The sequence below is a fragment of the Beta vulgaris genome, chromosome 1 (assembly GCF_026745355.1).
Source record: "Beta vulgaris subsp. vulgaris cultivar EL10 chromosome 1, EL10.2, whole genome shotgun sequence".
Lineage (NCBI taxonomy): Eukaryota > Viridiplantae > Streptophyta > Magnoliopsida > Caryophyllales > Amaranthaceae > Beta > Beta vulgaris.
Genome location: NC_079202.1, coordinates 59,890,391 through 59,903,283, shown reverse-complemented (window position 1 = coordinate 59,903,283; position 12,893 = coordinate 59,890,391). Strand labels below are relative to the sequence as shown.

Below are 12,893 nucleotides of genomic sequence, written 5' to 3'. Positions count from 1 at the left end.
ATCACATGAAAAATCACTTGATTTTGGTGTAGCCTTTTCTTAAGTAAAAGTCATGGAATTTAAGATCGATATTTGTAATTCTTTTTGACAAATTTAATTTAACTATAATGAAAGCACTGCTCCTCAAACTTATAAGCTGATTGTTCTTTCCTAAACTGTATGTCTGTACCTACTCTCATGTGTACAACGAACAAAAAATTCAATGATTTTCATTTTTCCTCTTTAATAACGATAATGATAATAAAAAGTTAACTATACAACTTGTGCTACATCCTAGTTATTCGTGTTGGCATTTGTTTATAGTGAGGTTGAACAACTTCAAGAAGCAACTTTTTAAGATGTCATAAGAGTAAATACATTAAAACAGTTTGTTTACACATCATAACAAAATTTGAATGAAAAACTAAATTACTAAAAATCCCAATCCCGCATTACATGAGCATAAATAACTCAAATTCCACACTACTTTGTAGGGGTGAAAGTTATTCGGATAAAATCCAAAGTCCAATCCAATCCAATCCGAATTAGTAATTCGGATCGGATTTGAACTGTGTTCGGATTGGATTCGGATTGAGATTTTTTGATAATTTGGATTTTCGGATCGGATTGGATTGAGGGTGATCGGATCCAAAAATCCAATATAACCAAATAGTAATATGCCTTGTATTATGTATCTGGATTGGGTTTAAGTGTTTAACTGATTTTTTGTATAAAAAAACTTACTCCATAACCCAATACACATAGCATTTCAACCCTTCCCCTAAAACACTAAGTGCACTTAATTCCTCATTTCCTAAATCTACTAAGTTATTGTTGTGCTTATTCATTTAATCGAAAAACTAGAGTTTTTAAAAAATCGGATTTTCGGATCGGATCCAATCTATAGTATGCAAATTCGGATTGGATTGGATCGGATTCAAACCCTAATTGGTTTGGATTCGGATTGAAAAGTTGAAATCCAAATTTTGTTCGGATCGGATTGGATTAGGCCCTAATCCAAACCGCACACCGAACTTTCACCCCTACTACTTTGTTTACCACATTTTGGACAAGTATCTTAAGTGTTGACCTAATTTTAATTAAGGGCTTATAAGTATCAAGCTTGTGGAATACTCTTTATCTACAATTTTCATTATTTGTATTTGACTGAAATTCAATAATCATAAACAACTACTTCTTTTATTTTTTAAAAGTTCTTACTATTTTGACCAATTTTTTCGTAAAAAGATTCTAAATACAAACACCAACAAAAAAACGGAGACAGTACCCGAAGATGCGCCGTCCAAATACAAACAACAAAAGAAAACGGAGACAGTACCTATACATGTGCCGTCCAATTAAGTACAGGAAAAGAGAAGAAGATCTAAAAATAGGAACAGTCGTATTTTCTGCGATATGCAAAAGATAGTTTCATGGACACATGTCAATTAGATGTGGGCTTTGACTAAATTACGTTAACACTATGAAGTATTTATGAGTAACAATTAGTCGAGCAAGTCCCACTATACTGTAAAGATGGAATACTTTAGATTTATTTTTCATAATATTTAACCGAAAGCAAAGCAAAATTGTCCACAAACGTGTCCGGATCCGCGGTTTGCTTGCTCATACAGACGCAGTATGACTCAACACAACATGTACAACACCTAAAGTAGTAACAACGGATCCCAAATTGATGTTTGACCTTTGCATTTTGTAGTCATCGTCATACTCCTTTTCTTATGTTTCACATGAAACTTGATTTTCATCTTTTCTGATGGAGATTTTTTGTTTTTAAGTGTTTTTTCAAAAGTATTGTTTGTCTGATGGGTTAGAGTCTGTTATTCTCAACTTATTTTCAGTTCAGTTCAGTTCAATTCAATCAATTCAATTCAATTCAGTTCAGTTCAATTCAGTCCAGTTCAGTTCAATTCAATTCAGGTTAGTTTAATTCAGTTCAATTCAGCTCTGGACAATACTTTTACTCTCACATAGCAATATTCAATCCAGTTCAGTTCAGTTCAGTTCAGCTGTTTTATGCCGAAGAGAACATACCCTTAGTTTAGAATTATAGTAATTAGTAATATGAATGAAAGAGAGAGTTAGAAAGGGAAGTGATAATATTTTGGAATCATCATCGCCACAACATCAATAATGTTTGTTATAACGGATGTGAGAAAAAACAAATATTATGAATGCAGAAAAGTAATATATAACACACAGATTTACGTGGTTCACCAATGGTGTGTTGGCTACATCCACGGACAAAGAGAGATAATAGTTTTATTGATGTTGAGGAATTTCATATACAGATGTGATTAATGACTTAATTAACGAACAAAATAATTAGGTTGAAAGCCACCCGACTTGAAAATCGCTTCCCCGCGCCGGTCCCCTGAGACACCGCCCAGTCTGGCGCGCAAGCCAAAATCGCAGCCATCACACGAACACCTATAGCTAGGTCACCCGTGCCAAACCCCCCACCGCCCAGCTGGGTGAGCTCCCAAACACGCCAATTTGCCTATGCTTCACCAAATTCAAGGCACTCCATCTTACAATCACTACAAGAAAATAGGTTTTGGGCGACGAAATTGAAACTTAAAGGCGACAAAACAAAATGTTGTGGCCCATAGTTGAAAACAAGGGCAACGAGCTGTATTTGTAGCCCTTAGTGTAAATTATGGGCGACTAAATTCATTGTTGTTGCCCAAATTTATATTTGGGCAACGAGATCAATTTTGGGTTGCCCATTACTAAAATTAGGCGGCGGAACTTTATATTTTGTTGCCCTTGTGTAGTAAATTGGCCCATTTCAAATTATATTTCGTTGTACAAAGCCGAAGGAAAATCGCGAAAAAAACCTGCTAATATGTTCCCACAATCCCACGAAATCACGTTTTGTGTACAGTGTATTTCACTTGTTCAACACATCAACTGCTCATCTCACAGACTCACACACACGGCCCACCCACTTTGGTCCGCCAAACTCTCTCTTCTTTTCCGGTGAATTGCTGCTGCTTCCGGCGACTTGGTCCTGCTTCCGGCGACTTGGTCCTGCTTCCGGCGAGATCATAACGGTTTTCAGGTGACGTTTCTTTAGTTAATTATGGGGAAAATTGGATTTGTGGACAATTCGATTGAGTAACGAATTTCTGCTCTACAGTTTACCGTAACTTGTTTAATCATGGTAGGTGGTGAGTCGGGTGGAGGTCAGTAGCGAGGCTAGGGGCAATTTTGGTGTCAAGGTAACTCAAGAATCAAACTCTATTGGTTACCTATATTTGATTGATTAATGTTAAAGTCTTAATACTATTAGAAAATTTCGAAGGATTAGTAATCAATAATATTTCATCTTCAAAAGTTGGTTACGTATTTGCTTATTATCGATCTTCACAAAATTGACTCCTAAATTAAAAAAGACATTAAGAGATTTTATTTCAAGCTTACCATTGATGAAGCTTCGCTAATAATGAGGGAAACAAAGATAGCTCATTGAGACGGGAATGATGTGCTTGGCTTAAGATTTAAGTAATATGAAAACAGAGTAAGGGAGAATAGAGAGCTCTAGATATTTGACAACTCAAAAAAATTAATATATTTTGCATCTTCATGGTTAACATATTTGATTGATTATATTTGCGCTAGTGAAAGTTGTAAAGTTGTAAAGTTCTATTTTTTCTTCTCTTAAAATAATAGTTTAGCAATGCAATCTTGGGTTTACTTGGTGATTGGTAAATTAATTAGTGAAGAGAATTTATGGATTTATGGATTAGTAGTTAATAAATTGTTACTAAATTGTTAATTGTATAAAATTTTAGTGACTTTTAATTGCTAGCGAGCATTAACAAATGTGTATTGGAGAAATTGGAAATCTATTAGGGGACGGAGGGAGTATAATTCAGTGTGTTGTTAGTAAATGAATATTTAGTGCATTGTAATTGTGTGAATTTTTAATTGAATTAATTGTTAGTGAGCTGTAATTTGTGTGAATCGCCATTAGTTACTTGTTAGTGAGGTATAATTTGTGTGAGTTATCGTTTATTACTTGTTAGTGAACTATAATTTGTGCAGATTATTAGCAACTTATCTTGAGAAAGATTTGTTTTCGGATGTAAAAGTTGATCGAATTTTAAATCGTTCCAAAATATCCAGATACTTTTTAATATTTGATAGTTCCGTAAAATTACGCTATCCCCTCAGCGTAAATCCTGAATCCGACCTGTTTGTGAGTGACATCTTGATTTACTCTGCTTATAAATACTCATTCGTTGTTGGACCCAGCTTGGGAAAATAAGGAGGCTTAGCTTGTAGAGTTGTCATAGGTGACTTCCAGCACTATATTAGATCACAACGAGTCATATACTCATATTTGCCACAAGATAAATGAAATGAGCTATTAGAACGTTCTAATATGTAATGATAGATATTACAGTTAAATCGTTAAATTTGTTCAATAACTTTGTATATATTTCAAGCGAGTAGAACTTACGAGAATGAAAGAGTACACCACTACCATCTTTACAATTTGGTAATGACTAACATGACCTCTCTTAATGTTTAACTCCTTTGGTTTTAACGTTGAGAAAGTACTTTTATAATCTTCATCACCTAATTAGTCGATTCTATGAAAATGTTATACGTAGTCGTTAGGGATCACATTAAGAAGTTTAAAATGGAAATATTAAGCAAAAAATAAACATTAGTTATATCGATTGACGTGTAATTGTACCATCAATTCTTCAAATAATACTATATCTAAAAATGTATTTAATATTTTATAATTAACCCTAAGACTAATGAAGAATTGCTTAGAAAATTATTACTTATGCGAAGAATGAAAAAAGGAATAATGATAAGAACTAACACTAGACGGAATGAATATTGAGTATTGACTAGATAAGTAAAAGCATACCATACATCTACTTTCTTCCCCTCACGTGCTTGTGAGACATTAAAGTAAACCCAAGACGCAAGCAATTACGGAATTAAACCGGCCAACTGCGACAACATTTTTTTTGAGGTACATATGGGTCCATTCTTCTTAACTTTTTTTTTTTTTTGGTTAGAAAGATATTGATAAGAAGACCAATATCTGCTAGGCTACTAGCATGTAGGACACACCAGTTTAGAGGCTGGGTACAAAATTAAGCAGTACAAAATTAAATGCCCAAAATATTATCGGGATGAGAATTCGAACCCCGGACAACGCCCTAGAATTCGGGTGGTACTCCACTGAGCTACCACCTCTTCCTCCTGTTTACTACTTTTTTTTCATCCTCTATTAGGTTATGCTTAGGCAATTTCCTAAATTCTTACTTTAAATTTTATTATTGAAAAATAATAATACCTTTCTAAAGGTTTGAAATGGACTTTTCATTCATTTCTTAACCTTGATTTCCTTATAAATACTTGGCACATTATCCCTTCTTTCTTATAATCATCTCTTATACTTCTTGGTCTTTGGTCTTAACAACAAAACATTCCTTCATAAATTTTCTTCATTTTCTCTACTACCATAACAACAACTATTATCCTCTAGTTTCCTTATACCCAAACAACACCTAACCACCAACTTTGGTCTTCATCAAGATTTCATAAAAAAAACTCTTAATACTAGTTGAAAATATCTTGTTGATTTTTCAAAAAAAAAAAATGGAGTCATCAATGAGTAATGGTGCTTACCATGATCAACAACTTCTTTCAAAGATAGCAACCAACAACGGTCACGGCGAAGATGTGGAGTACTTTGATGGATGGAAGGCTTATGATAATGATCCTTATCACATTACCAAGAATCCTAATGGTGTTATTCAAATGGGACTTGCAGAAAACCAGGTTTTTTTTTTTTTTTGAACTTTAGAACTTTTTATGTAATCTTAAGAAAATAATCATATATGTAATGTCAAATGTCATTAATTCATAACATTTAACATATATATGGTCTTATTACTAACATGTATGTATGTGTTTGTATTTGTCATTGCAGCTTAGCTTTGATTTGATCAAGGAATGGATGGTGCAAAATCCACAAGCGTCTATTTGTACCAATGAAGGCGTCGATAAGTTCACTGATATTGCTAATTTTCAAGATTACCATGGCTTGCCTGAGTTCCGACATGTACGTTGTTAAACATTTTCACGTGTAGTCTTATTTGAGAGGGTTAACTCGTGTCAATACTTCATCCGCGTTCTGATACTCATAACTTCATAAGCGAAACACTTCTCTCCTTTCTATGATGAGAGGTTTTTGATAAAAATGTTTCACTTATTTTAGAATCGAGGAAATTATATATAAGAAAAATTCACAAGAGAAACCCCAACTATTTACCTGTTTTCTTTTATAAGTATCAATTATAGATTATTCCCTAGAGGTTCCAAGTTTACCATTTTGTGATTTTTATAGGTAGTGACTTACTTATAACCGGTTTAAAATGTAAGATTTTTAATGTTACTCCCAATTTATAAGTGTCTGTCACTTGCTGGAACTGCAAGTTCGAAGATGGTAAACGTTTAAAAATCTTATTTTCTAAACCAATTATGAGTAACTCCAGACCTATAAAAATCACAAGATAGTAAACTTGGAACCTGTAGCGAATTATCCATAGTTGAGACTTATAAAAAAAACAAGTAATTGTGAATTTTTCCTTATATATATTAGGAAAATTACTAAAATATATTAAATGTACAAAATATGAAGTATATTTATTTTTCCTTATACTAAGTTTTTTGTTTTTATTAGTACGTAATAATAATTTCATGTGTGATATTTCCTATTGACAGGCTGTCGCAAAATATATGGGGAAAATGAGAGGTGATAGCGTTAGCTTCGACCCGGAACGAATAGTAATGAGTGGAGGAGCAACCGGAGCGAATGAAACACTCATATTCTGCTTGGCAGATCCAGGAGATGCTTTTTTGGTCCCCTCTCCTTATTATCCAGCGTACGTATGACAAATCATCATCATCATTTATTGCAATTTGACATTAATAGAATTTCGTAGACTTTTTCTATTTGTCCAGATTAAGTAGGTAAAGATATAATTAATTGAGTTGTAAAAGTGCAACTTCATATAATACTAATTTCCTCATTTGTTGAATCTTGAGTCTTAAGGAAAGATAAGTACAAGAAAATGCTAGATTTGTTTGGTATATGAAGTATAAGTTTAGGTACCACTCACAAGAAATACGGTGTTTTAACCTGTAAAAGGACACAAAATTAGTACGGACAGGCGACAAATGAATTTTTGCATTAATTAGATAATATATGTTCACTGTAATATTGATTGCCAAATAACTTATATAGCTAGTAATAGACTATCGATTAGTAGATTTTCATACTCCGTCTATCTTGTAAAATTTTACCCTCTTGTTTTTCCACACTTCTTATGATAAGTACTTCCTTCATTTCTTTTTACTCTCTACACTTTCCATTATGGGAAGTTTCAGATTACTTGCTACACTTCTTTTTTTGGACAATAAACTCTCTCTATCTCTCTCCTCCCACACGGGTCCCTTTTCTTTTTACTCTCTACCTCTCTCTTCTCTAAAAATTGCATAGGAGTCCGTGAAATGAGAAGTGTAGCGAGTAAAAAGAAACGGAGGAAATATATAACATTGTGGATTATAATCAACTTGTTTTAAATTACAAAAATATTTAACCACAATTATATCTAATTACGTATTTATAACCATTGTAATATATAGTTGATGTTTGCATGATGAAAGGAGTAACAGTAGTTGAGTTTCCACGATCAGCCATGCATTACAATTAATTATTTGGGCCACTTAAATGGAAAGATGTCTTATAGTAACGTTATAGAGGTCATTAGGTCAATAGTCAATACATGTATTTACCTTGGACTATGAGGTGTATTATTTAAATTTGACTTAGGAAGTAATAACATAGAGTAGTCAAAGTGTGTAGTCAAGTACGTGGGGGTATTATTATACAACACAAGTATGTAATTCCTCGTATATACTTGGTAGTAATCAAATAATTTCAATGTCAGCCAAAAACTTCAACAAAATAATATTCCCTCTAATCAAGTCCATATCATATCTATGTGTCAAAGAGATGGCTGTTGCAGATTTGTACACAATCTAATTAGTGGTTGACAACTATCTAGCAACAAAATCTCAAATTGCGGTTATCTAATTAAGATGATTTCCCAAAGCACACAAAATCTTGAAGAGCGAATATTGAATATTTGGCTAGTCTTATAAATTAGTTCCTCCGTTTCAAAATATACGGTATTCACGTTTTACGAAAATTTGTTTTGATCACAAATATCTCTCATAATATGATAAATAAAAATTTTACATTGGATTTGTCCTGAAAAATACTATAATAAAATTAATTTTTAAATTTTTTATCCACGTAAATTGAGAGTAATTAACTGTCAAAGTTCGATTTCAAACATTGTAGGTGCCTTACCTTATATTTTGAAACAGAGGGAGTAGCACATAAAAGTTTCAAAAAATTAACCCTTAAACAAATAAGTATTGACACGGAATTTAACTTCTTGGCTTTATTAGTCTTACAATTTGTCAAAAAGAATATTACTAGACAAAGAAGTTCCTTGTGTCCTACAACAAACCAACATATAACTTATACGTGTAGGATACATTGAAAATGATTTAGCAATAGTATACTAATGATATGTTTTGTCATTTTCATACAGATTTAATCGTGATTTAGGGTGGAGAACTGGTGTGAAACTAATTCCAATTACTTGTGAAAGTTGGAATGATTTCAAAATCACTAAAGAAGCCTTAACCTCAGCTTACGAAGATGCACAAAACAAGAATATTAAGATTAAGGGAATAATCATCACAAACCCTTCTAATCCTTTGGGAATTGTCCAAGATAAAGACACCTTAACAATGTTGGTGAACTTTGTTAATGACAAAAGAATTCATCTAGTATGTGATGAGATATATGCAGGAACTGTCTTCACCTTGCCAAAGTTCACTAGTGTTGCTGAAGTTGTAAAAGACATGTCCAACATTAACCTTGACCTAATTCACATCATCTATAGCTTGTCTAAGGACATGGGCATGCCAGGGTTTCGAGTTGGGATTGTGTACTCTTACAATGATCGAGTAGTTACTACTGCTCGTAGGATGTCGAGTTTCGGCCTCGTTTCCTCGCAAACGCAACACATGCTAGCAGCCATGCTATCTGACGATGCTTTCGTTGCACAGTTCCTAGATACAAATAAACAGAGACTATCGCGCAGGTATGTACATTGCTAGACTATTTCTTAAGATCATATATGGATGTACATGCATAATTGTACTTTACTATGTGTAGTGTAGTTGCCATGCATAATAAACTAATGAAGTTATTTAAATCTTTTGTTATACATAGCAACACTTAATATATGCATGACAAGTCACAACCATAAGTCAAATTTTTCTAGCTATATGTTAGACCTAAGAATTTGTGTTATTGTATTTGTTGATGTCTCGTGTAGAAGAGTCGATAATCAATCATACCAGAGGTGATCATGATCCGGGCCGAACCTAAAAAAATTGCCCATAGGTCTGGCTGGGCAAAAATTCAGGTCAAATTTTTTGTGTCCAAAATCCGCTATTTTCAGGTCAGAGTGAGCGGTTTTCGGGCTAAAATAAGACCAGGTCAAAAAAAATAGACTAAAAAGTCATTTTGGCCTAAAGAAAAAAAAAATCGGGTCGGGCCGACAATGAGTCAAAAATTCTGCCCAAATCCGTCCAAAAAACAAGGCGGGCTGGGGTGGAGTTGATCAGCTCTAAATCATACCTAACATAGTCATTACTATTAGTATGCAATGTTATGTACATGTGATGATAGCTCTTATTAAGCACATCAAAACACAGCTATGAATATTAAAAACATCCACATTTAAATTGCATCACATTCTTCTTCTTATAACATACAAAAGTACTAAATTCTCTCGTTACCCTTTCCATCTTATGTAGGCATCAACACTTCACAAGCGAGTTAGCCCAAGTAGGAATCAAGTGCCTAAAGAGCAATGCAGGGCTCTTTGTATGGATGGATTTACGACACCTATTGGAGGAAGCGACGATGGAGACCGAGTTGAAGTTATGGAGAGTAATCATTAACGATGTGAAAATCAATGTATCACCAGGCTCATCTTTCCATTGCTCCGAACCAGGGTGGTTTAGGGTTTGTTTCGCTAACATGGATGACGATACTGTAGAAGTTGCCCTACAAAGGATTAGAACCTTTGTAAGCCATGGAAAAATGGAGGAAAGACCAAAACATACGCTAAAAAAGCGAAAGGAGCAAATGAAACTTGGTCGTCTTAGCTTTAACAACCGAAGATTTGAGGAGAGTCTCATGTCACCACACAACAACTTAGTGTCACCTCATTCTCCTATTCCTCAGTCTCCACTCGTTAAGGCAAGAACTTAAAACGTATAGTTTGTGTGGATTTATCATAAGAATATATATATATAATTAACGGTCCCAGTCGTGGGTCTGCCTCTGATATCATTCAAAGGACCAACTCAACCAACAGCTTAAGCTGATGGATGGTTGAGGTCCCATGAATAGATGTAAACTCTATCATATACAAGTAACGTATGTATAGTGTAGTTTGTGTGGATCTATCATTTGTTTGATCAATAACTTAGAAGTTAGTTAAGATTTTTTTAAGGTGAAATTTTAATGATTTTTGTAGCTTTTCTGATCACCCAGATTAGCTACTATTGAGATTGTTGTAAGCTTATTATAGGTTGAAGATAGTAGTATTCTAAGGGGTCAACGATCTAATTCCGAGGGTTTTTTTCCCCTAGACAATATGTTTAGGGTTGAAATGTTATATGTATTATATGGAGTACTCCATAAGTGTTTACTTGTTCATGTAGTACCTATATATTTTTAGGGTGCTAATGATTGAATAAGTTATTGACCCCTCAATCGAGTTTTATTACTATTTTATTAAATAATGAACACATATTTGTGAAAATATTCATTTAGTTATCAAGTTCTTGCTTTGATTATTGATGTTGGACATTTCTAATGTGTATAAAGATGAGTCATTTCATTGGATGAGTATAGATTAGAGATAATTTCAAAAAAAAGAATGATGCCCATTATAAATATTACTCAAACCCGTGGGCCGAGCCCGTGAACATGCCCGGCCCGGCCCATGCCCACCTCTAAGTTTACCCCTTTTTTTGGGTCACATTTGTTGAGACGCTAATTTGAATTTAATATCTCTATTTTTCGATAAGCAAACATTACAAAAAGTTGATATTTGAATAATACAAATTAAGACGAATGTCACGAATCCAACAAGATCTTACATGACTATATTTTTTCTTAAATACAAATTACAAGAGATAGTCAAAGTCATGTATGTGAATAGTATCAAAAGTCAAAACGGATAAACTAATAAAGACCGGAGGGAGTATATTGGAACTTGTAAGTTTCCAGGTTTTCAATGAACCTAATGAAAATATGTTAAAGAAAATTTTTAGGAATAATTGATTCTAATACAACTTTTTACCGATTAATTTTTAATAAGTCAACCTTTCAATTATTCTTGAATAATGCAACTTTTTGGAGGTATTTTCTTTTAATGGGCTTTGACGTGTTGATAATCAATTTGTTTTGTAAGCGACATTTCCTAACTCGTCCATTTTTCCCTTCCCATGCCTCCATGCCTTTACTTTTATGGTAAAGAGTTAATGTTTTAGACGATTTTAAGTCATTTTGACTCACTAGAAGTAAATATGGTATAAAGATTGTATTATTCAGGAATAATTGAAATGTTGGTTTATTAAAAATTAATCGGTGAAAGGTTGTATTATTAGAATCGATTATTCCAAATTATATATATATTAACAAATAGCTTATATTATTATTTTCTTTTTCAAGAAAAAAAAAAATAATGTAAGCTACATATTCATGATGTCATCAATGAAACTCAACTCCTGATTCCTGATTAAGTATCCAAGTTTGAGTTTTTTTGGGCAAAGTTGGCTTTATCAGCGGGGAATAACACCAAATTACAGGCCTGTTATAATAGTGGCTTTTGGGCCTCTTGACATATATGCAAAACGAGAACTTCACGCAGTCCCTTTCAGATAACTTCTTTACGGGCCTTGGCCCTTGAATATGTATATTGTGTACCATTTTGCACAAAAAGAAAGGAAAAATAAAAAACTATATAAAAGTGATATTCCATATTAATGGAATGGCTAAAATATTATTTGGGATGATTACATCATATCTATAACCTATGTTTTTTTAATAGGTAAAAAAAAAAAATCTTTGGAAATTCTTGCACAAGACCTCCACTTATAGACCCATTATAACCATACACCCCCTAATCTCCCCTTGAATTTCAAGCAAATGCTTGGGTTATGAATGAACCTTAAACGTCGCTAGAAAATATGGAAAAATTCACCACTTGAGCCAACCTCAATTCCCTATTATATCTACAACCTAGCTATGTGAATATATATATGATCGATCAAAAATTATTAGAATAGACGGTCTAATTTTAACATAAAATTAGACGAATCCAAGATTGAAAAACCCGTTCCATTTCACTCTAACCCAACACTATCTTAGTCCTCCCTTCACTTCTCCTTCAATTTTTTTTTTTTTTTGATTATCGAACTACAACAGATAATTTCAAAAAAATAATTTGGTAGTTTTACCGAACAGATTAAACTAGTCACTGAATGGATATAAAGAATGTCATTAATGTATAGATTAAACTGGTCACGATATAGATTAACCTGATCCCTAAATAGATTAAACTAGTCACTATATTTAAAAAGTAGCATGTTCTCCTCTTAATATTGGACTTGGACCGTACCTAATTTTAAGTTAAAATTAGACGGTCTCTTACAAAACCAACTGATGATCGTTATATCATAGTGTCTTATACAAA

At 33.3% G+C, this 12,893-nt stretch overlaps 1 protein-coding gene across 1 annotated transcript; it reads left to right on the top strand.

Moving 5' to 3' along the window:
• The first annotated feature begins 5,406 nt into the window (after window positions 1-5,406).
• LOC104886974 (1-aminocyclopropane-1-carboxylate synthase) lies at window positions 5,407-10,948 on the top strand. The gene is made up of 5 exons (XM_010671549.4): window positions 5,407-5,814; window positions 5,966-6,097; window positions 6,760-6,920; window positions 8,661-9,218; window positions 9,940-10,948. The coding sequence occupies exons 1-5, from the start codon at window positions 5,632-5,634 to the stop codon at window positions 10,397-10,399; spliced, it is 1,494 nt and encodes a 497-aa protein (XP_010669851.2). The 5' UTR covers window positions 5,407-5,631; the 3' UTR covers window positions 10,400-10,948.
• Window positions 10,949-12,893: the final 1,945 nt, after the last annotated feature.